This window comes from Balaenoptera acutorostrata, chromosome 14 (genome assembly GCF_949987535.1).
Source record: "Balaenoptera acutorostrata chromosome 14, mBalAcu1.1, whole genome shotgun sequence".
NCBI lineage: Eukaryota > Metazoa > Chordata > Mammalia > Artiodactyla > Balaenopteridae > Balaenoptera > Balaenoptera acutorostrata.
This window is the reverse complement of record NC_080077.1, coordinates 15621109-15646321: the sequence shown is the minus strand read 5'-3', so window position 1 is coordinate 15646321 and position 25213 is coordinate 15621109. Positions and strand designations below refer to the sequence as shown.

Genomic DNA, 25213 nt, shown 5'->3' with positions numbered 1-25213 from the left:
CCAACGCTAGTGTTGCTAAGCTGGTTTGTTGTTACACATAGAAAAAGTGACCGAGTTCCAGCTTCAGGCAGACTGTTTTGGAGTACAGATGGCACTAGAACCAGTAGTGTGTTGGCAATGCAACCACTGACTGAGTCTGGGCTAGGGTGCCTCAGAATGAGAGAAAATATAATACTAAGGTTTCGATGATGATGGATTGATTAAGCCAGCAGACTGTTGTTTAAAAAGTGGTAATTGCCTGAGGCCGGTTGTTTGGAATGTGGACCATCCATTAACATGCGAAGCTCTAACCCTGGTAGAAGCAAGGTCTTCAATACTGAATCATTAGGGCTTACAATGACCTTGAATAGTCTTTTTTACCCACCTTTTAAGTATTAATAGATTTCCCTTTGGGGTTTTCTTTTGCTTTTTTCCCCTGCTTTTTGTTTGTTCTTTCTGTTTTGCCTACTCGTGTCTTCTTGGGCTCCTGTAGGATCATAGCTCTGTGTCTGGGCCCTTTCTTGACATGGTGGGCTACTATCGACATTCTCTCCAAGAGAAGATCTCTCCAGAGTCATCTTCTGAGCCAGCCAGTGTCTCCCCCTGCTGGCTGGCAGGAGCGTGTCCCTAGGGCCTGCCATCTCTCAGACCTGAAGAATCTTCCATCTGGGTGGATCGAGACCACTTCCTGTGCCCACCAGGCTTTCAATCAGTTGACGTGATGACTCCTTTTCTCTCTCTTGTTTATCTGGGCACAGGACGTCATAATCGAATGGACCGATTCTCCAGACTTCTCCGTATGGGCCTTGCCACTTTGCCAGGAGCTTGCTCTCGGTGTTGTGCGGAAGGAGGAGCGCCCTATTCACCTGCTGAAACTCTCCAGCACCTTTATTGAACTCTCTAGCCGGGGTCTACAGGCCCTGGGCCAGACTTCCGCCTGTAAATCACCCAACCAGGTCTAGTCCCTCCCACCTTTTGGAGCCTGTTGTGGCATGCCGGCCACCTTGTTCCATCATGTCTCCCTCCTGACAGTCTTTGAGGCCAAGGAAGCCTTTGGGGTTCCCCCCCCTTTTTTGTTTTTTTGGTGATGTTCTATGTGGGAGAAAACTCCATACAGGCTTGAGGAATTTTCCTCCTTGTGTAAAGTAGGGAAGGCAAAATAACATTTTATGCTTTGCTCTACATCCCAAGCAACATCAGAAATGTTGATTTTAACCTCTGTCTTGAAAACAGTATATTTCATACTTCTCTCAACAAGGATCACTTCAAATTTTTACCTGGAATGATAAGAATTCTACCTTCTAAACTTACAAAAGAGGAATAAACCAGAGAAAGCCCTGACGTTGTCACATAATGATAATGTACATGTCCTATAAGGACTATTAATGCCAGAACTAAGAATGAGGGGGAGTTTTGATCCAGCTGACTAACACTAAGCTTTTTAGGCTAGAAGTGTCATCTTGGGCTGGCTATTTCCTGTACATCTGACTAAGGGTATCTGTTTAATAACAGCCATTGCTCTGGAAGCTTGTCTCATGTTCATTTTGTCATCAAGCAAGTTATAGACTCTCTTAGAAGGTCAACCTGAGACCAAAAAAACAAAAACTTAGATCGGCACAGTATATTGTCTACTTGTGAGGTACTTTCTATTCCAAATTTATAAATGGTCAACTTTTTATTATCCAAAGATAAACTGTGCCCATTATGAGTTGTCTATAATATATGTTTACATAGCATTTTACTAAAGGTTGTCTTCCTGCTTCCCCATTTCCTGCTATGCCCAAATTGTAGGCTGCCTTTCCACTCTCAGTGGTATAGTCTTAGAGCACATTTATTCTTAACACTATGTTTAGAATAAATGGAGGCAGTCCAAAAATTATCTAGGTAATTAAGTAGTTCTTGAGACCAATTTCTGCCTAGAACTATGCTTGGTTTTCTGTGGGGATTGTTTTCCAAGATTGAAAGCTCATGGACTAGATGGAATAATAAACCAGCTTAGATACAATAACTAGCAACACAAGATTGTGTGCATGCATGCGTACCCAACCAATAGCTAAGTATTATGGTGCATATAAGACTTCAGAGAAATCAGTTAGAAAAGGATTCATAGAAGTGATAAAGCTTATAGAGGGTCTTGAGAGGTAAATAGGATTTGATTAAACAAAGGAAGAAGAAGAGAGTGTGATAAAGAAGAAAAGGGCATGAGAAATACTATGGATATTTTGGATAATACATGGTTTCAGATGATCTGGGCCACCATGTTCTAAAGTCAAGAGCTATTTGTTCTTACAAGACTTTATAGTTAAATTTTGATGCTGCAATAGTTTAACTGAATTTTTTAAATTAGCTCTCACTGCTTTCTCTCAAATTGTCATTTTCTTGGAACTTTGTGGGAGTTCAAAGCCTTCCTGATTCAGCTGTGGGATCAGGCTCAGAGCCACAGTGTAGGTGAGAATGGCTTGGGAAGAACCGTCTTGACTTTGAGGTGGGACTGCTAACCAAAGACAAGCCTAAAGGTCCAGCTAACATCAGTTGAGTTTCATAGTTAACGAAACGTTGTATATTTCAGGATGGCTAACAAGGGCACCTTGGTGTCCATGTAGACTTTCAGTCTCTTAAGGGGTTACCAAATCTTAATTGGTATTGAGAGTCTTTACTATGCCCTTTAAGGAGTAATAGCTCAAGTTTTTGTTACTACGAATTCTAAACTAATCATCTCTGTCCTTCCAACGAATTTGGACTTGAAAGTCTGAAGGATCTGAATGAATGTAGGCTCTATAATGAGAAGATAAACACTGTTTATTTTGATTCCGGGGACTAAGGGGCAAGTAATCTGAGGGAGTTGCAGTTAAAGGGCACACAGAACAACAGCACATTGTTTTCTGTCCTCATAGAAGGCAAACTTGAAAGAAACAGCAGAAACTCAACTAAATATTTAGTTTAAATTCAAGGAATAATTTACTAATAACAGGTTACTAAAAATATAAATAGCTTAAAGAGGAAAAAATTATAATGTCACTTGCTGGTCATCGTATATATAATAGATGCCCTCTATAGAGACTGCGTAGATGTGGTCTGAGTGATTTATAGGATTCGTGGAATTCTTTGATTCTAGGGTGGTCATGTGGGTACCTGGATTGGGAGGTGTGGGGACACGGCTCTTGAAATTGACATCTCTGGGCTCTCTCTTTTTAATCATTCCTGGCCCAAGAGAATTCTCTGTATCTATATCATGGTTCTGTTAATGTCTTTAGAGATGTCTGTACTCAGAAGTGAAGTAGAGAGGATAGTGGCCTCATAGCTTAATTTGAAGTGGCAATAGCTTTTCGTGGAAATAATGGTAAAGCCCTGTTCTGCAACCAGTACTAGAGAGCATTAGATTATCAATTGTATGCCCGGGATGGTTCATTCTTAATGTCTTGGAAGCATAGACTTCAGTGCCCGGCTTCTCAGTGATAGGAGAGGATGTATGGATCAGTCAGTACATGTGGTTTTGAAGGGAGGCCCTCCCGTCGACATCCCGAGACAGTGGCAGTGGAGGGCTGCCTGGAAACAAGAAGTGCAGGAACAGCCGCCGGGAGCAGACTCTGCTGGGAGTAGTTGTCTGAGAGCAATCAAGACTGGTGAGGCAGGGGTAGCTATTGCAGGGTGGATTGTGGTCATGCTTCTTTTAATGACTACTTGAGTTATTTTTCATTGACCAGGGTTTAAGTGCTGACTTTCTTATTTTTGTGTTGCCTGTTTTTAGCACTGACACACTATTCCATGCTTGTAAAGAACACTAGAAATTGTCTTTACAAACAGGGAACGCTTGCAGACCTGCTGTTGAAATAAAATAATCCAGAATTAGATCAAGTGAAGTTTTAGGTGGCTTTTTTATTAAACGGGATGATTTTATTAGTTTGCGTTGCTTAGTATTTGATGATTTCTTTTTTTTATTTTTTTTTATTTTTTTTATTTTTTTATTTTTCAAACATCTTTATTGAAGTATAATTGCCTTACAATAGTGTGTTAGCATCTGCTTTATAACAAAGTGAATCTGTTATACATATATCCTCAAACTTAAAAGTCCTGTCTAGTGTTTAAATTTTTTTAATATGTTGTTAGAACGTTCTTATTTTTTAAATCTTTGCATGTAGAAATGATCCTGTATATATTTATCATTTTAATATTTGCCTTCCAGGTGCCAGGATTGCTGAGTATTCCCAACTGTATGACCAGATTGTATTCAGAGAGACCCCCTTTAAGACTCAGAAGGATGGCTGGGCCAGCCCTCAAGACTCCTCCAACCTCAGCTCTGCATCACCTTCCCACACCCAACACGGTAGCGAGGATTGGCTTTTGCATTCAACCTATAGTAATGGAGAGTTAGCAGATTTCTGTCCCCGGCCAGAGCAAGACTTGAAGTCAAAATATCCCACTTTAGAGATCAATACAAAAAGTACCCCAAGACAACTGTCCGCAGCTTGCTCTGTGCCTTCTCTCCAAACCTCTGAGCCTCTGCTGAGCTCCATGCAGAGACACAGCGTGGTGGTCAGCCAGCCCAACAAAGAGAACTCCTGTCAGGGCCATCTTTACAACTCTCTGGGACGGAAAGGAATCAGTGCTAAATCTCAGCCTTATAACAGGTCTCAGTCATCTTCCTCCATCCTGATAAACAAGTCCGCGGACTCCATCAACTACCCTAGTGAAATCGGAAAGAAACAGCCGCTGTCTTTACACAGAAGTTCAAGGTGGGAGAGTCACCAGGATTTGGTGCCAGGTATTGCTGACTCAGGTCAACAGGGCACTGAAAAACACTCAGATCTCACACTCCAGGACTCGCAGAAAGTTCTGGTAGTAAATAGAAATTTACCTTTAAGTGCCCAAATAGCTACCCAGAACTATTTTTCCAATTTCAAAGAGACTGAAGGAGATGAAGATGACTATGTGGAGATCAAGTCAGAAGAAGATGAGCCAATAAGCAACAAACTTGGACCATATCTGACATCATACAATGATTCTGACAAACTGAATGACTATCTCTGGAAGGGGCCATCTCCCAATCAACAAAATATTGTCCAGTCTCTAAGGGAAAAATTCCAGTGTCTTAGTTCAAGCAGCTTTGCCTAAGGTTCTTAAGAGTAGCTGCCTGAATTGACTTCTTACTGTGCTCATGAATTAGAGATACTGAGAGATGTTTTGTATGTACCAGACTAGAACAGTTTTGTAATAACCAGAGATGTAAAGTATACTTTCTTTAACAGCACAACTTTTTGAAACAGCTGGCGATCCAGCCAGGATTGTACTGTAGCAAATGTTAGCATCTAACACTGTGTTTTCTGATGCTGATGGTCTTCATGTTTCATGTAAGTCAATCTTACTTGAAAATTTTAGGCTTTTTTTTTTTTTTTTTTAAACATGATGGCCATGGTATTTTTTCCCATATCCTGACAATTAGTGCCCAGACTTTAAGAAATGCAATAATCATTTCCTATTATCCAGAAGCCACAGGTATACTAGGACTCAAAGGCAGCAAGGAGGACTTTTCACGTTTTTTAAAAAGAAAGGAAACTAAAGCTGTTTAAAGGATTATGCTTACCTCTGACATTTTTGTTAAATTTGTGACAAGACCCTAGAATAACTTAAATGAGGAATCTCTAATTGGAGTATTGTCTAGGTGCCCATTTTAGGGTTTCTATGCTGGCATTCCTGCATCTAGTTCATTATAAGGCAGAAAATATGTAACTATTGGAAATTAGAATGTATCATGACCAATTTTCTGTAAGCAAAAATCCTTCCCTGTCTTCCTGAACAAGGCCTGGAGAATGTGCTGCTCGTCACTTATTTTACATTTCATGGGGTTAAATGAATGATTCCCTTAATGGTTTAAAACCAAGTGCAAGAAAATGCAAATTGACTTATTAGAAAAGATGGGTTGACATCTGGGTACAATTTGATTATCTCATTATATGACAGTTGGGGATGGGGAGAGGATAGAAAGAACCCTTCACTATTTTTTGTGCCTGTTTCTAATCAACACAAAGTAAACCATAAACTAAAATAAAACAAAGCGCTTTAAAGCTACTCTTCCCAGAGCAGTTTTTCAGATGTCCTTTCATGAATTTTATACTCAGCCAAATGACCTGGTCCCAGCCTTGAGAATTTTATTGACTGCAGTGAAATTTATTTTCTAATCCAGTCATAATATGGGGGTCTTTTTTCATTGTTTGGGGGCATATAGAAGAGCAGAATCTTTGGTTACTAAATTCTGACTAATCACATCTTTTAAGTTGTAATTATGGTCTTTAAATAGTGGTTCATTGTGATATTATGTACTAATACAACTCTTTATGGAAGGAAACAAAAACAAAAGCAAGACCTTGTGAGTAAAACACAAAATTAAAGAAGCTAAAGAGAAAAATGAAGGCAGATTTATTGCCACTTTATAAAAATATTTTATTGAAGACTCCAACCAATGTAACAAGTATGTTTTCTCGAACAGTGGCTTTCACGTTCTCACTTTAAGCCATTTTACATTCTGTGGCCTCTTCCCCACCCTGTCAGTTTTCATCTTAAAAGATACGATAATCTGTGTAGGGAAAGGGGATCTGGGCTTTTCATTTAAAGATAAGCAATGATATTGATTTGAATCAGTGACATCTACCATAATTCTTTTTCTCTCTTTAAGTGCTATGCCTCTTTTTCTTAAAAACATAAAATGTGACCATCCTTATTTTATACACAGGTACCTAAGGCATTCGTTTTCCTTTTTAAGTAACAAAAAATACCCTAAGTTTCTTCTTTCTCCATACCGTACTTTCTTCTTGTAGCTTAGAAAACAAAGTCCACATGGACGAGCATTGTTCTGGAACCATTCCTTCTTTCATTGCCCTTCTTTAAACATGATATGAGTTTTCAAGAATAAGCAGTATCAGAAAAGAGAAGCACTGTAACTGAGTATAGATTCTCAGACTTGCTAGAGGTATTTGAAAGGGCGTTTACAAAACAAAGTTACCTGACTTTTCTTGTCCCGGGAATGCAGTTTCCCACTTCTCTGCTTTTTGGTTTGTAAGACCCAAATTCTGTATTATGCATATTACTGTGGTGTGTTACTCTCAGAAATTATTAATTCTCCACAATGTCCTGTTGCACGACTTTGATGTCACTTATAGGAACACACCCCGCTGCACGGAGGCTGCTGTCATACTGTATAAAATGTCTGTATGGTTGTCTTTAGATTCTAGGACAAATCTGCAGTTCTATACATCCATTCTGTCAGCCAGGATACAGATTTTGAGATCTGTGTGTATATATATATTCAAGTTCGTATTTTCCCTCAGAGTTATTCAATGAGTGCTTTTGTTTAAAATAGTTTCTTCGGGAGGTGGGGTAGGGATGTATATAATTGGGGGAAAAGAGTTATATGTACTTAAATGGATGTCAAGTTCTTACTAAGTCTCTGTACTGAAGGTTCAATTTTTTTTTATAAGTTCACTTTTCACCTACTCTATTCTTTGTGCAAAAAAAACCCCCAGAAAAACAAACAAAAAACCACGCATCTAGGAAAACATAGTTTAAATACTGTATATATGATAATGAAAGTTAGTAATGCTCATTATTTAATAAAGTTTGTAAAGTACAAAGTAAAATATAGTGTGAATTAATGTGTTAATTCTAGAAAGATCAAGATTTTTCTGAACTATACTCAGTTATAATACTTTGCCTTATGAGCTGTGCAGAAAATGGTTCAGGGTAGAATTCCCTGGCGGTCCAGTGGTTAGACCAGTGGACTCAGCTTCCACTGCAGGGGGCACAGGTTCAATCCCTGGTCAGAAAACTAAAATCCCACAAGCTGAGCAGCATGGCCAAAAAAAGAAAAAGAAAATGGTCCAGGGTAGTGATGACATTCCATGTTTCAGTGGCCTGTGACTGACCATCTTCTATATCTTTTGATTACTTTTCAAATATTGAATTTAGCCTGGGATTATCATACCCTTCTCTGAAATTCCCTTTAGACCAAGTGCCTTTCCAGGTAACTGGTTGTGATGGTGTGAGAAGATCATAGAGTAGCTTGACGTGCAGCTGTGGGGTTAAAGTCAGGTGAGGTGGAGGGGAAGGGCCCAGAATGCTGAGGTGTTTTTGGTGCCAAAAGGCAAACTTGCCTACTTTACTCTGGTGGTGCAAGCCCATGGGCAAAGCCCACTTTGTGTATCTATGAAAAACAACAAAGCTTGATTTTCCAGACAATAGCTTATTCACAATGCATCATACAGTAGGAAAGGAAGAGAAGCAAGCAGTTCCACTTCATTAGTTCTAAAACCATGTTTATTCAGCTCAAACGTAAAAGAATAGGGCTTGGATAGTAAGTAAATCATCCGCTCTACGGGGCAAATACAAGCCCCCAAATATTCTATTGTTTGTATGGCAAGGTATGGCTCTCCATATAAGCATCACAAGACCATGGGTAAGCAGATTCCTTCTTGTATAGACTAGTTAAATCAAAGGCTGTAAACTGGTGGCCCAGAGTCTGAATCTGGTTTGTACAGTTTTACAAAGGTTTAACAGGAAAATCCAGATTTCCACCTTTAAAAAAAAAATTAGATCTAGCCTGTTTGGGGCTGGCTTCTGATGAGGTGACTCCAAGATCTGAGGATGGAATTTAAAGGTGAAAATCATCCTGTAAGCCGATAGGGTAGCAGATCCCTGGAGAAAGAAACAGGCGAGGAAGCAATTTGGGCCTAAGCCATTTTGGGATCTCAGCCTGGCCAAAACACTCGTCCTTGAACAGGTCTCAGTACTTAACGATCCCAAGGGAACAAAAGAACAAACTGTTATTAGGCAAGAGATGTAAAAACAGCAAAGTCCTTATCATTGTAAGGACTCCCAGTTCTCTTTCAATGGTAAAGATTAGCCTGAAGTGCTCAACTACCTGAATCCCGGAACATAAGAGATGATGTTGTAGCGCTAGCTTCGTACCTGGTTGTCTTGCCAGTTTTCCCCATTTTCAGACTTGTGCACCTCCATCCTTCCAAATCTTAGCCAGCATAATATTTCTAAACACAAACAGAATCCAATCTTCTACAAAGTCCTCCAAATCTGTCTCTGTCTTTATAGGAGCTGCTCCCTTTGCCTGCTTGACCCCCCCACTACCATCCAGGAGAAAACCTGCCCGGTCCTCAACACTCAGCTCAAAAATCACTATTAAGAACTGTGGAGAGGGCTTCCCTGGTGGCGCAGTGGTTAAGAATCCACTTGCCAATGCAGGGGACACAGGTTCGAGCCCTGGTCCGGGAAGATCCCACATGCCGTGGAGCAACTAAGCCCGTGTGCCACAACTACTGAGCCTGTGCTCTAGAGCCCGTGAGCCACAACTACTGAGCCCACGTGCCACAACTACTGAAGCCCATGCGCCTAGGGCCTGTGCTCTGCAACAAGAGAAGCCACCGCAATGAGAAGCCCATGCACTGCAACGAAGAGTAGCCCCCGCTCGCCGCAACTAGAGAAAAGCCCTCGCACAGCAATGAAGACCCAACGCAGCCAAAAATAAATAAATAAATAAAAATTAAAAAAAAAAGAACTGTGGAGGGTCTGGGATTTTACTCAGCTTGCACGCTAACAAGTTAGCTTGCCTCCGTATCCGAGGTCATGATCACTCCCGGCAGGATAGGCGGCATGAATGCATTGGTTTCCCTTGCTTCTCCAGGCCCCCAGGGGCCTGCAGAGCAGCCCAAGTATGTGCTACACACACACACAGTGGGTTGGTTTCACAGCTGAGGAATACTGGATTTAGGAATCTTTTACCTTAAAGAGCTACTGGCAAACCTGCCCAATCTTTGACCCTGGAGGGAGGCATTACCTTTACACTGTGGGCAGCAAACATATCTGCCCTCTGCCCTGGAGGGAAACACTCTCTATTTTCCAAGGTTGTTTGCTATGCAAATATCCTTGCAACACTAGCTCAGAACAAGACCAATTGATACAAGACAGGAAGAGATGCAAAATGCAGGAAACCCATAGAGAGTGTCTCAGAACAATCAAATTGTTACCCCAAGATTGGGTTCCCCTCTTGGTGGGTGTCAGGCTAAAAGACACAACCATGCCAAAGGTCCGGAGAAGGATTTATTACTTGCAACAAGAAAGGGGAACACCAGGGATCTTACCCAAAGCAGTGTCTCCCATAACAGCAAAGTTGGGAAAGTTTTTAAGCTAAGGGTACATGCATATTCATGAAGGGGCTTGAGCAAGAGAATTCAGCATAGAATTGGGGCAAAGGTCAACAGAGTCCAAGCTTTAGTTGATGGAAGTCAGAAAAGGTCAACATCGTCATCCTTTAGGTTCCAGTTGATCTGTTGGAAGTTTCTTGTGACTCTCCAGGTCTAGGAAGGTGTTTCTTCTTAACACTTATAACTCTCTGAACCTTTAGGCTTTATAGCTTTCCATCAACATGCCTGTGTTCTACTACACAGTTCTGCACAGTAAATTCTGACACCCTGACACCCAAGCTTGTGTCTGTCTTGTTCAAAGTTGATTCCTTCCCCACATGCCTAGCATAGAGGCTACTATAGAACAAATGCACTCTCACTCTCTCTATATACCCATAAATATCATATTAACTTCATATATATATATTCCTTATTCTGTAAACAAACTTTCTTTGACCTTTGTCCAAATGTCATCTCAAAGTGCACTGAAATTACCTATATCCACTAGGGAAAGAATGTGAGTTAATGCATTTTTAAGGGCTTCAACACAGTAGAGCCCTTTCCTCCCAGGGTAGTTGACTTTTCCTAAGTAAACCAATATATATTTGAGTTTGGGATAAACAGATTCAGACTATCTCCAAATGAGATCCTGACACTTCCCCATGAAACAAACCTGGGAATATGAAAGATCCTGAAGTTTACTTCCATACATCTTTCTCCCTTTCCTATCCTTCTCTCCTACAGGTGTGTATTATGAGTGTGTAAGAACCCAAATAGCTCTCATCTGGAATGACTTCAGGGTGGGGCCCAAGAGGGAGTTGAAGGTGAGCAGAGGACAGAGGCCTCCATGGTCATCCACGTGAGGACCTGAATAGTTTGAGTAAAATACTTGAACTGGCTTGATCAGCACAGGCATTTGCTGTCCTAGACCTTAAAGTGATTTCTTAAAATTACATATAAGATGACAGTTAATCATATCATAATGGGACAGACCATTGTTGACCATCAGTGTCAACACCTCAAATTTTTTAAGATTAGAAAGTATGTTAATTCAGTTAAAAAAAAACCAGAAAACAAAAAAACCACATGGCTTCTAGGTGAACTTTATTATACTTTTTTTTTTGGCCCTGCTGCGCAGCTTGCGGGGATCTTAGTTCCCCAAGCAGGGATTGAACCCAGGCCCCGCCTCGGCAGTGAAAGCGCCAAGTCCTAACCACTGGACCGCCAGGGAATTCCCTATTATACTTTAATGTGAGATCTAATTAAAAGAGATAGAGTATCGCTTTAAAGGTGTGGATTGCCATAAGCTTTTGGTGACGACTGAAAACAGCCTCCAAAGTGCCTTCTTCAAGATGGCTTTGTAGCACATCTATATGGCCTGAGTCATTTCCATATTAGGGATTCCAGTAACAAATTGGTTTTGGTGGCTCACCCTTCCCAATCAATTTAGCTTAGGTGTACAGTTTTAAACTTGATCTTTTCTATTCAAACCTTTCTTCCATACAGAATAGTTCATGAAGTCTTGGGAAGTCTTCTTTGGGGCCTGCTGTGCGATGCTGAGCCATGCAATTCACAAAAATGCCACACTTTTCCGTGCAATTCAGTATGATTGGAAGGGTTGCCTTTTTATATGAAGTTGTGGCTGTGTTGTTTATTCTCCACTTCCCTGTGCTGTTTCTTGTCCACTTAACATTTTTAGCAGTTATAAATTTTCTGAGAACTGCTTCTGCAAAAGGTTACAGGTAAATATTGCCACCACAGGTGTGGCCCCGACTGACCTTCCTATCCCTCCCCCAGCACATAGAAAGCCTTCAACACACAGCTACTGAACAAGCGAATGAAAGAATGTTATTTCTCACACCAAAACTGGAAACAATACAAACAACATCAGGAAAAGGTAAAATAAATTATGGTCTATCCACAATATAGATTGGGTTATAATATATAGCCACTATAAGTCATGATTTCGAGTACTATCCCTTCCCAATTTCATGAAAACAGATACAGCAAGTGAAGAAGAGACCTATATATATAATATGGTCACAGTCTTGTAAAACAAGTTAAAATAAAATTAAGAGATCAAAATTAAGAGTTATGACTTGGCAATAGTATTGTGGGTGATTTTATTTTTTACTTTGCCGCAGACCAGCTGCAGAAAGCTAGAAGTTCCTGGCGGTGAGGGGTAAGGAACTGAAAAGCACCAGTATGGGGTCAGAAGGGCCAAGACAACTGATGGTTGCAAGGCAAGTTTATTCAAAGAGCATGAATGTATATATAGGTTTAGTATGGAACGAATATTAGACAATAAATCAGTAAACCTTGTATTTCCACATAATTCTGTCGCCACTATCTATGCGCCACTATCTATGCGTCAGCATGCCTTATGGGCCATTCTCTGGAGATACAGACTTCCCCTTCAGGGCAGCACGTCCTTCTTCTGGGGAACAACCAGGGGCTCTTAGATCCAGAGCAGGCACCTGGAACGAAACTGGCCGCAAGCCATTTTCCTTTTTTACGCTCAATACCGCAGCGTCAGGAGTGCATACCAAGAAAGAGACAAGCAGTTCTCCGGAAAGCAGAAAGCTGAATAAGCTTACAGCTTGGGGGCCACCACATTACTTTATGCTTTTCTCTATATACATTATAAATAAATAGTATATATATTTGAAAAACACACTCAGCTCCAGCATCGGATCCTCTGGTGTTTTCTCTGATGCTCTTCCATAAACAGTTAAGCATTTCATTTTCATCACCTCAGAAAACAACCCTGTACCTATCAGCTCTAACCTCCAATCCCTCTATTTCCCCTGCCCCCAGCCATAAGCAAACCCTAGTATTTTATGTCTCTATAAATTTGCCTATTCTGGACATTTCATATAAACAGGATCATATAATATGTGGTGTCCACAGTCTTTTTAAACATCACTATGGTTGACACTCATCAGATGGACTGACAAATTGTCACTACTCTGGTGGAGTTACTGTTGGAAACTCCTGAGGGTAGAGACTGGATAAGTTTAAAAAAAAAAAACAACTTTTTTTTTTTTTTGAGCAGTTTTAGGTTCACAGCAAATTTAAGAGGAAGGTATGGAGATTTCCCATAAACTCCCTGTGGACTGGGTGATTTTCATCTTCATGGCCAGTGGCCTGTGTTCAGCAGTGTCCAATGAGTGCCCATTGAATGAGTGGTCCCCAATTTATAATGAGACAAGCCTCTAAGGGTTTTATGACTTGCCCAAGATTATCAGGACAGTAGGTGAACGGGCCATTCAAGTCTCCTTTCTGATGTTTATATGCTTGTGTAACCAAGCAGGACCCTATGGGGCATTCCCAGGACAGGCCCCCCTGCCCCCCCAATGTCCTCCACCTGCCTCTTGCTTGTAGAAAAATTTTAACCTCCTAAACCTTCCTCAAGTTCCAAAGAATAAACTTAATCAGAGAAATGAGAAAGTGCAGAAACAAAGCAAAACAGTCAAGCAAGACAAAATCATGATAGTTTAGTCGTTAGACAAATTCAAGGATCCTTAGTCCCTCCTCAAGGGCTATAGATAATATTCCGAACCATATCCTTTGAGCTGTTCTGTAGATACTGAACCCCCCACTAGGGATGTTCATGGGCTGATCACGCATTCAAAACCCTCTTCCTCACCCTGTCTTTAAAAACCTTTCCCTGAAAACCACTGGGGAATTTAGGTCTTCTGAGCATTAGCTGCCAATGCTCCTTGTATGGGCGCCTGCAGTAAACCCTGCACTTTCCTTCACCACAGCCTGGTGTCAGTAGATTGGCTTTACTGCACCCTGGCGAGTGGACCCAAGTTTAGTTTGATAACACTTGTACAAGACACAACTTCTGTGATTTTGTTTCCTCTTGTGTAAAAAGGTGGTAATGAAACCGTGCACCTCAGACTGGGACTTGAACCCCTGTGCCAGGACTTGAACCCGGCCAAAACCCAGGCTGGGACTTGAACCCACACGGCCGGGACTCGAACCCAGCCAAACCCCACAGTCTTCCAACTGAGATCACACACCTGGTTTCAGGACTTAATGAAGCTCAGGTTCTTGATGTCTCATCCCACAAAGAATTCAGTGAGAGACAAAGTGATAGGCAAGAAGTGGCTTTATTTAGAGAGAAACACACCCCATACACAGAGTGTGGGCCATTCCGGAAGGTGAGAAAGGCACCAGGGTATGGGGTTGTCAGTTTTTATAGGGGTGGGTAATTTCATAGGCTAATGAGTGGGAGGAGTATTCCAGCTATTTTAAGAAGGGGCGGGGACTTCCAGGAAGTGGGCCACCGCCCACTTTTTGATCCTTCTGGTCGGTCTTGTAACTGTCATGGCGCCTGTGGGTGTGTCATTTAGCTTGCTGATGTGTTACAGTGAGCCCATACTGAGGCTCAAGATCTAGTGGAAGTTGATTTGTCTGCCATCTTGGACCCATTTGGTTCTAATCAGTTTACGTCATGTCCTTGGGCTATGTCATTCTTTCAAAGGTTTTGCCCTGCCCCTTCCCTCCTGTTTCAGTAATATCTACCTCACAGGTTTGTGAAATGTTAGCTATTGCTGTACCCTCATGTGTGAGATGTGGCAATCAGCCTTACAATGAAAAATATAGACAGTAGCATGCGATTAAGACATGATCAATGAAGGCAGGCAAACCAAACTGACCTCTCTGGACCCAGTTTCCTCCAGGCTGAAAATCAGGACAAAACACATTACTGTTTTTTAGGATTAAATTCAGTGTCTCTCCAGAACCTCCTACAGGGTTTAGCTGATGGAAAGCCAGTGTTTATAATTTGTAGTTTTATTCCCACTTTACTTGGGAATTATAAACCTGATAAGATTATAAACAATGTATTTCGTTTTGAGGCAGCTAAGCTTCACAGAGGTTAAGTAACTTGCCTACGGCTACAAAGTCAGCTTTTGAACTTCAAGGCCCACACGGTCTTCTCTGTTCGGCCGCCTCCAGCCTGATAAATCCAATCCCTGGTAGCTAAACCAATTGCCCTTCCAGGAAGCAAACTGCCACCCGAGGGCAGGATGTTATTGGCAGCCTAGGCGGAGGAAGAAGGTACTGTCTCGGGGCAGGGCGGGAGCCCCATCCTCACGCCCCACCCTCCTCTGATATCTACCCCTAGCCAAATTTCGAGTCTGTGTTTGGAAGTGCCAGAAAGTGCCCGTCCCTGACGTCCAGGCAACTCGAACAGCAGCCCCGCGCCCCACAGGCCCCCGCCTTCCCAACGTCACGGCCACTGGGCGCAGTGCCCCCTAGGGGCTCCTCTCCGCTGAGGAAGAATAGCCAGGACCTTCCTGCCACTGGCCCGTTACCGGCCGGGTCCGGTTCTCCCGCCTGGCGCCCGCCCCGCCACCCCCAGGAGGGACGTGAGCCGCTGCGTCTCTGAGCTCAGCCGCCGCATCTCCGCGTCGCGGGAAAACCCGCGGCCTCCCGCTTCCGCCGCCTCGCCGCGTTCCCGCTGCACCGCCCGCGCCTCGCCATGAGCGCGCGCCTGCCGCTCGTCCTGCGCCGGCTCGGCCGCCTGCAGCCCCCCGGCCCGCCGCGCCGCCTCCGAGAGCTTTGTCGCGCCAGCAGCGGCGGGGGCGGCGGATGTGGCGGCGGGGAGGGCCTGCTCGGGCAGCGGCGGCTGCGGGACACCCAGGCCGGGAGCAGCCGGGGCCCAGGCAGCCGGGCCCCCCCAGCGCGGGACTCCATCGTCCGGTGAGTGTACGGCGCTAGCCGCCGCCCAGGTCCCCGGCGGCCGGGGGAGACCCAGGAGGTGGGGCGGCCGGAGCTCTCGAGTCTCGGCCAGGCCCCGGGGGCCTCCGTGGGGGCTTCGCTGAGCACGGGGTCGCGAGTGTTTGGTGCCAACTTTTAGGGGTGACGGCAGCTGGTGGGGGGCAGAGCGGGCACCGGGAGGGCGCGCTGGGCGCGCCGGAGGACTGAGACGCTCGGGGCCGGCCCAGGTCGGAGGGGCGGGGGGTCGGTAGGGCGTGGGCATCCGCGGCGGGTGCTGAGCAGCTCAGACCGCGCGCCTCGCTCCACGTGCACCTCCCGCCGCCTGCTCTGATGCAGCCGCGCCGGGCGCGGCCTGGGCAGGAAAGGGGCGGTGCGGCGAGGGCTGGAGCCCCGAGGGGGAGGGGCGCCCGCTCCCGCCCCGCCAGCCCGCCAGCCCGCCCGCCCGCCTGCTGGTCGGATCCGGGGTGGGGGCCAGGGCGCTGCGGGCCTGCGGGGCTGCGGCGGGTGCACGCCGGGCCCAGCGATCGGCGCCTGTCTGCGCAGGGGCTCCGCCTGCGGGACGCTGGCTGCGGGCGGCGTACAGTGACTGCGGTGAGGTCTGCGCTCCCAAAACGCCGCAGCCTCCTGCGCGTGGGAGGGCTGCGGCCCGGCCCACCCAGTGACGCGCGGAGGGCGGCCGGAGAAGTCGGGGCCGTCTCGTTCCCAGCGTCGCTGCACCGTGGGCACGGAATGCCCAGCGCAGCCTTATTTCCAAAGTTCTCTCCCGAGCCAGAGGCGAACTCTGCCTGGGAGCCCCGGGCCGGCCTTCCGCTGTCCCCACCGGAGACGTTCGCGGGTCCCCGTCCACCCCCGTACCCACCCGCCTTGATCCTCACACACACCCTAGCCGCTTCTCCTAGCCCTTCGGTGGGAGCGAGGGGAAGTAGAGCCTTGTCTGCCTCTTCCTGGAGAAGTGTGTTAGCTGGGGACCCAGAGGGTGTAGAGTGAAGCGCTCAGGACATGCCTGGGGGTCGCGGGAAAGCCCTTTCTTCCCTTCCCTAACTAGAATTCCTAGTTCCAGGATGCCATGTTACGGAGCGAGCTCTTCACGTCCATCCACTGACATCATCCTCTTCTGTTTTCCCTCTAGCCTTCATTCTGAAATGAATTTACCTTTTTACTTACTCTGTTTCCAAGGCGCTTCATGATGTGGCCCATGACTCCAAGGACTCTTTAGTTTACCTTGTCTTCTCTCCGGACGTCGCGGTTAGGTCTCTTCCGGTCATTAGTTTTTTTTTTTTTTTTTTTTAATTTATTTATTTTTGGCTGTGTTGGGTCTTCGTTTCTGTGCGAGGGCTTTCTCTAGTTGCAGCAAGCGGGGGCCACTCTTCATCGCGGTGCGCGGGCCTCTCACTATCGTGGCCTCTCTTGTTGCGGAGCACAGGCTCCAGACACGCAGGCTCAGTAGTTGTGGCTCACGGGCCTAGTTGCTCCGCGGCATGTGGGATCTTCCCAGACCAGGGCTCGAACCCATGTCCCCTGCATTAGCAGGCAGATTCTCAACCACTGCGCCACCAGGGAGGCCCCCTGGTCATTAGATTTTAAGCAGTGTACAGCTGAGCTCATCCTAAGGGGTTACCAAACCGAACTGGGGTACCCTCGCCAGATGTGCAGCAAACCCAGTCTACTGACACCGGGTTGTGACATAGGCAAGTACAGTGTTTGTGGCAGGGTACCAAGCAGGGAAGTAGGGGACAAGCCTCAGATCCACTCGACTCCAACTTGGTCTTTGAGATAGAGGTTTTGGGGTTTTTTTGTTTGTTTGCCGAGCCACGGGGCATGTGGGATTTTCCCCGACCAGGGATCGAACCGGTGCCCTCTGCGTTGGGAGCGGGGAGTCAACCGCTGGACCACCAGGGAAGTCCGACATTTCTTAATTGCAGTTTTCGGCAGTCCGGATGTCTCTGGTTTATGCTTCTCTAGCCGGGTGGTCCTTGGCCAGAGGTCTGTTAGCTCATCTTGCCCTGGAGAAACAGCTTGAGTTTGTAGTTAATGAAGATATCTATGATAGCGTTTTAGTATATTAACGATGTTACCAACAACAGCAATTTTAGTCATCTGACTCTGGTTGATTATTGCTCATTTAGCACAGGATTAAGGGGACAAGAAAAGGAATAAAGTTTTGGATAGAGAGATTAATCATAAGCTGGATAAGAGGTTTTAGGGGTATTTGGTTTCAGGGTAAGGGTCCAAAGACAGTATAGGATGCAGAAATCACCTTCCAACTAGAAGTTGAGGAGGCAACTTTTCTCACCCAGGGCAGAAAAATCTCTGATGAGAAACACCTGTGCTACCTTTTAGCCTTCTTGAGCCTGTTTACTCCTTGTTTGCTTTGCTTGGCACTGTAAGAATAATGGAAGAATAAGGAGTAACCCCAAAGAATGAAATGTTACACATGTAACAAGTTGTGGGGGAATTAGCCAACTTTATGAGCTGAGTTGGTGACAGGTGTCAGCTTCTACAGTCGTGTGCCCTTCATTTTATTGAGGGGTAGGTGCTACAAGTGTTTCTGGGAAAATTGCTTTTGGAAGGAGTGTTTTTAGTGTTCAAGTGTAGCTTTGAGGCACAGAAGAACGCTGTACAATTACAAGAACAAAGGTAGAGCCCTTGTAGTACACCTGCTCTACAGATGAGGAAACGGGTTCCTTAGTGGCTCAGTGAATTGCCCGCGCTAGTCAACCAGAGGCCTGAGCACTGGTCCTCGGCTGTTTCCACTGAGTGCTTCGGGGCCACCCAGACTCCTTGTTGAAAACACACATTCCCAGGCCCCATGCAGACTTAGGGAGTCCGACTTTCTGGGCTGAGTCACAAAGCCTTTCTCTTTACCAAGCTTTCCAGGTGACCCTTATACACATTGCCAAGAACCACGTGGGACCCGCACTCCAGTGCCTTCCCACACTAGCCAGAAATGAGGACCCAGTATGGCCCAAATTCGCAGCCAAGAAAGGCAGAGAATCTGCATACAGCATGTGGTCCTCAGCCGCTGTTGTTGGACAGAAGATTCTTGCTCATTTATAAGGTGATTTGTGAACTTTCACATATAGTCTGGTTTATCAACACAACAATACAATTGTTTCACTGGGAATCAAGTTGCTTTATCCCAAGTGTTTAAAAACAAACCAAAACCTTCCTGGGTTGTACACAGCTGCATGCCCATTTACTCTCTCTTCTAGCCCAGCTGACTGTGGGAAGGCTCCTCCTGGTTGAGTTTTGAAGCCCTTAAACGTTTTCTGAGCACCCTTCTCTCCTCATCCACCTACAAGAGCAGTGCCTGCCAGCTACATTCGTCAAATTCTTCTCTAAAACTGGGAGGAGTTTCGCCCCTGGCCATTTTGCCTTGTCCCTTTGCTCATGGCCATTTATTGCTGATGGGATCTGGCTGGAAGTTCCCCTTGCATTTTTTGAAAGCCGTTGTGCATGCAAGACCCTGATGGAGACAAGAGATGATACTTAAAGGTGGTCTTAAGCACTGAAGCATGGGTACTGCCTTGGCTAAGCCTTTTGTCTATTATGAGAGGAAAAAGAGCCAACTTTCTTTTTTTTATTTTTTATTTAATATTTTTTAATTAAAAATTTTTACTGAAATATAGTCGATTTACAGTGTTGTGTTCCAGGTATACAGCAAAGTGATTCAGTTATACATAAATGTCTATGTGTATATAGATATATGTATAGATATATCTTTTTCAAGTTCTTTTCCATTATAGGCTGTTACAGGATACTGAATATAGTTCCCTGTGCTATATAGTAGGTCCTTGTTATTTGTCTATTTTATATATAGTAATGTGTATCTGTTAATCCCAGACTCCTAATTTATCCCTTCCCCTCCTTCCCCTTTGGTAAACCATAAGATTGTTGTCTATGTCTGTGGGTCTGTTTCTGTTTTGTAAATAAGTTCATTTGTAAGAGCCAACTTTTTTTTTTAATACATTTATTTATTTATTTATTTATTTATGGCTGTGTTGGGTCTTTTTTTTTCATTTGTTTATTTATTTTTAGCTGTGTTGGGTCTTCGTTTCTGTGCGAGGGCTTTCTCCATTTGCGGCGAGTGGGGGCCACTCTTCATCGCGGTGCGCGGGCCTCTCACTGTCGCGGCCTCTCTCGTTGTGGAGCACAGGCTCCAGACGCGCAGGCTCAGTAGTTGTGGTTCACGGGCCTAGCTGCTCTGCGGCATGTGGGATCCTCCCAGACCAGGGCTCGAACCCGTGTCCCCTGCACTGGCAGGCGGATTCTCAACCACTGCGCCACCAGGGAAGCCCTGTGTTGGGTCTTTGTTGCTGCGCGCGGGCTTTCTCTAGTTGCAGCGAGCGGGGGCTACTCTTTGTTGCAGTGTGTGGGCTTCTCATTGCGTTGGCTTCTCTTGTTGCAGAGCACGGGCTCTAGGCACGCGGGCTCAGTAGTTGTGGCGCACGGGCTTAGTTGCTCTGCGGCATGTGGGATCTTCCCGGGCCAGGGCTCGAACCCGTGTCCCCTGCATTGGCAGGTGGATTCTCAACCACTGCGCCACCAGGGAAGCCCATTATCTCTCTTTTAGAGAAAATACATTTATGTGGCACATTTCATCTAATGAGCCGTATTAAGGAGAAAAAAAAAGAAAAAAAAGAAAATTACTGTTAACATCTAGTTTGTTTACCTCTGCTTATTTTGAAAATTAGAGATTGTCGTGTTCTATGCTGGATTTTTATTTTTTTAATAAATTTATTTTATTTATTTATTTTTGGCTGCATTGGGTCTTCACTGCTGCACACGGGCTTTCTCTAGTTGCAGCGAGCGGGGTCTACTCTTCGTTGCGGTGCACGGGCTTCCCATTGCAGTGTCTTCTCGTTGCGAAGCACAGGCTCTAGGGATGTGGGCTTCAGTAGTTGTGGCGCACAGGCTCAGTAGTTGTGGCTCGCGGGCTCTAGAGCGCAGGCTCAGTAGTTGTGACGCATGGGCTTAGTTGCTCTGCGGCATGTGGGATCTTCCCGGACCAGGGCTTGAACCTGTGTCCCCTGCACTGGCAGGCGGATTCTTAACCACTGCGCCACCAGGGAAGCCCTACGCCAGGTATTTCATGATTGTTCTCCTCCCCCTCCCTTCACCTTTTCCACACTTGGAGGAGCCCATCCTTGTGCTGTCTAATTAGTTTCATTTAGAGTAGCAAACCTTCTAAGAACGTGTGTTGTATCCATCCTTTCTAGTCATTAACCTAGACCTGACTATGTTGTTTTTCTTTCTCAATGCAGAGAAGTCATTCAGAATTCGAAAGAAGTTCTGAGTTTACTGCAAGGAAAAAACCCTGCCTTTAAGCCGGTTCTTGCTATTATTCAGGTAAGCTGAGAATGTGGTTCTGTCCTGCTATTTTAGGATGTCTTTTAATTTAGAAGACAGTTGTACACAGGTCACCAGCTGCACTTCTTGTCACAGAAGTCCCACTCGGGCTTAGGGGAGGGAGGAGAAAGCTCAGGTGGAAATGTTGTCGTTTCCCCCTTTATCTGGTCATTTTGCTGCTTCAGGGTTACAGGTTAGGTACCACTCTGTTTGAGTCTGTTTCCTTTTGGTGCAGACAGCTTCCAGAGGTCAGGAGGTAGGCGCTCACGTAAGTTGCATTACACAGGATATATTGTGGTCCATTATAAATGCTGATCAGATGTGATTTGAGTGAGATGGGGAAAAACATTCCCCTTTGTTTCTGTGGAAGGCAGATGCTTGCCAAGACATGGTATTTGGTGATCTTACTACTCAGTCTTTTAAAGCCTGCCATGAGTCTGAGGGGCCAAAAGCCATGGCATGGCAGAAGGACTTGGAGTTCCATGTCTATGTTCTGGCCACGGCCCCTTCATTGCCAGCTGCAGTTGGCACTGTTTGCCACCCTTATTGGCACACCCAGATGATGCAGGTGCAGGGAAGTGGTGCGCTGAGCCAAGCCTGTAAGGTCACACAGCCCAGCAGTTGAACTGCCTCTGTTGTTTTTGGTGCATGCTTAATGTATCAGAATAGCAGCCTCTAGTTTCATCAATGCTGTAATTTCAAGACTGGAGAGCTATGCTCAAGTCACTTTGGGGTCTGCATTCTTTGGGGTCTGTTTCCGCACCCCCTACAAAGATAAGCAAGTAAGAAGAGTGGAAAGAAAAGCGAAACAAGAGCTTGGCCTCCTGGAATTCTGCTCATTGGTAGCTTTTCACCCAAGGGCAAGTCCTAAACACCTGTCTTAGGCGTCCTCACTTAGAAAGGAATGCTGCCAATGTGGCTGTATACGCCCTATGAGGAGTATTATTTTCAAAAGTGATATATCTTCAAGCCTGAGAAACTGACATGTTAATAAATACCAGCCCTTAGTCCCCTTTTATGAGCAATAAGATTCTTTTTCTGCATTTCCCTTGTCATCTTTGTAGTCAGGTAATGTATAATCACAAAATTAGTCTTTGTATTTTGTTTTGTACCTTTTCAAGATATTTTTATGTTGTTACATTCTCCTTCTTGCTCTCCTTCCCCAAGGCAGGTGATGACAACTTGATGCAGGAAGTAAACCAGAACTTGGCTGAGGAGGTAAGGATTGTTGGTTTTTTGAATGATTTTAAAAATTCATTTTAATTTTAGGATGATAGATTCATTTTCTCTCAGTGACAAAATCGCCCTGTGTTCTCTTTGCAGGCTGGTCTGAACATCACTCACATCTGCCTTCCTGCAGATAGCGGTGAAGATGAGGTAATACGGCAGCACACTTAACCCTTATTTTGTGTTCCTCTTCAGTCCTAATAGACCTCTTAATGTCTCTTAGTTGTGGTCGGAACTGAGCCAGCCTTTTCTTAGGGCTGAACTTTTAGAGGGAAGAGTTCACTTTTTCCACTAGTGTAGATGCTGCTTGATCTATCTGCCCCTTAACATGTTTCTTTTTTTTTTAATTGAAGTATAGTTGATTTATAACGTTGTATTAGTTTCTGGTGTATAGCAAAGTGACTCAGTTATACATATATATTTATATATTCTTTTCCATTATGGTTTATTACCATATTGAATATAGTTCCCTGTGCTATACAGGATGACCTTGTTGTTTATCTCCTTACCATGTGTTTCTGTTGACAATGTGACCTATGATGTGGGGACTTTGGTTGTGTTTCTTCAGCTGTAGCAACAGCGTCGTCTAGTGGAAATTATCAGTGTCTGGAGGACTAGTTCTGGTTTGCAGTGTCCTGACAGGTTGTTTGACCCTGCTTGGACCATTCTTTGGTTTCTCTGGGTCTCAGTTGCCCTGTCGATAAAATAAAGGAGAAGATCTTTTTCAGGCTAACCTTGTGTGAATCCTTCAGTGGTTTTGGGGCAGCTGATGAAAAACCACCATAGGGTTCTTTTGCTGCTATTGTATGTGCTTTAGTTGTTTCCGCCAGCAGGGAAGACCAGTCCTCATAAGTGTCATCTCAAGCCTGGGAGAAGCAGTCACCCCTATAAGTAGGGCCTGGGAAACCCTATAAGTAGGGCCTGGGAAACTGGACCATGGGCCATCCTGGTGTCTGCTCCTTCTGTGGCTAGGTTTTCTTCAGACTGGCTATGGCAGTGATGAAAACCTTAAGTAATCTGGAATAACACAGAAGTTTTTTTTGTTTTTTTTTTTTTTTAATTTATTTATTTATTTATTTTATTTTTGGCTGTGTTGGGTCTTCGTTTCTGTGCGAGGGCCTTCTCCAGTTGCGGCAAGCGGGGCCCACTCTTCATCGCGGTGCGTGGGCCTCTCATTATCGCGGCCTCTCTTGTTGCAGAGCACAGGCTCCAGACGCGCAGGCTCAGTAGTTGTGGCTCACGGGCTTAGTTGCTCCGCGGCATGTGGGATCTTCCCAGACCAGGGCTCGAACCCGTGTCCCCTGCATTGGCAGGCAGATTCTTAACCACTGCGCCACCAGGGAAGCCCAGAAGTTTTTTGTATGTGAATAAAGTTTAGAAGTAGGCAGTCCCTGGCTGGTGTGGTGGCATCACTGAGTCGTTAGGAACTCAGGCTCCTTGGATCTTGCTGCGCTGTGGTCTTTGTTGTGCTGCCTCATCCAGGATGGCAGATTCAGCACTACAGATCACATCCACATTCCAGCCAGTGTCAAAGAGAAAATAAATCCAGACTCAGTGAGGAGAGACATAATCTGAAAGGATTATTGCAAGGTGGGGAAAGGGACTGCCCACTCTGCCCGGAAGCTCGACACACCTTTGAGAGGTAAGCAAAAGGCTTCTCTTCTATAGGGAGGAAAGAACCCAGTGTGAGAAAAGTGGGATGAAAGGGTGGCTTGATGGGATAGCAGATTAGAGAATGTTTTACCCTGAGGCCAGCCTATTCTCCCCGGGAGGTGGGGTGGTGGTAGAGCTGTTGGCCAATCAGACCGAGGGAAGGTCAAAGTTTAGGAACCTGGGGGGAAGGAAAGAAGCTTACCCGAAGTTTGATGAACAGGCATTTTGTGCTGATGGATCAGTGGAGACAAGCAGTTCAAGTAAATCGTTTATGAACAAAGAATAGAACTTTGTGGGGCCTGTAGACTAGGGAGCATTGGATGGTCTTGTCAGAATCATATGGGGAAGGTGGTTCTTTGCAGTACACGAAGGATGGGGGCATTTCTTAACCATCCCTGTTTTCCAGGATCACAGGGCTTAGTTCAGCAAGTTCTTATCACCAGCAAGAAAAAGGAAGGGCTAAGACCAAAGTCAGGGTCCCAGTCTTTCTCCTGAAAGTCACAATTCTGCTTCCATTCCACTGGCCTGAGCCTAATTGCTCGGCCTTTTTGCAAGGGAGGCGAGAAATGTGGTCTTTATACCAAGTGGCCCTAGATCATTTCTTAGCACAGCTAAAAATTAAGAGTTCATTACTAAGAAAGAACAGAAATCGGATATTGGGCAAACAGTTTCTACCACACTTGCCATTGTAAGATATTACAGATATTGACACGTGTCCTACCAGTACTAACAAAGTGCAGAGAAATTTGTTTTCCCTTTGCAGAAGGACACTCATTTTCTGCAGTAGAATTTGCATGTTCTTAGACTGTTTTGTCACTGGTATTGATAGCCCTTGACTTTTTTTTCCCTTTGGCTTATTTAACTTTTTTCATTCAAAAATTTTTTTTTTTCAGTTTGTCACAGTATTTCTTTTTTAATTCTTATTGGAGTATAGTTGCTTTACAATACTGTGTTAGTTTCTACTGTACAGCAAAGTGAATCAGCTATATGTATACATATATCCCCTCTTTTTTGGATTTCCTTCTCCTTTAGGTTCCCCTTGGCTTATTTTTTTGACAAGGAGTCACTTACTCACTCTTTTTCTTTGA

General features: G+C 44.8%; 2 protein-coding genes across 6 annotated transcripts in view; both read left to right on the top strand.

Annotated features, from left to right (window-relative positions):
- The window catches only part of PLEKHG1 (pleckstrin homology and RhoGEF domain containing G1), a 223337-nt gene extending 215742 nt beyond the window's left edge, over positions 1 to 7595 (top strand). For all 5 annotated transcript variants that reach the window (XM_057527985.1, XM_057527986.1, XM_057527987.1 and 2 more), the window contains one exon: positions 4163 to 7595. In XM_057527985.1, the coding sequence (XP_057383968.1) occupies positions 4163 to 5091 (929 nt within the window). In that variant the 3' untranslated portion in view covers positions 5092 to 7595. The remainder of the gene's footprint in view (positions 1 to 4162) is intronic.
- A 7723-nt stretch (positions 7596 to 15318) lies between these two features.
- MTHFD1L (methylenetetrahydrofolate dehydrogenase (NADP+ dependent) 1 like) overlaps positions 15319 to 25213 on the top strand; it is a 202743-nt gene continuing 192848 nt past the window's right edge. Inside the window, exons 1-4 of the mRNA XM_057527877.1 lie at positions 15319 to 15878; positions 21161 to 21245; positions 22413 to 22463; positions 22569 to 22622. Of these exons, the coding sequence (XP_057383860.1) occupies positions 15658 to 15878; positions 21161 to 21245; positions 22413 to 22463; positions 22569 to 22622 (411 nt within the window). The 5' untranslated portion in view covers positions 15319 to 15657. The remainder of the gene's footprint in view (positions 15879 to 21160; positions 21246 to 22412; positions 22464 to 22568; positions 22623 to 25213) is intronic.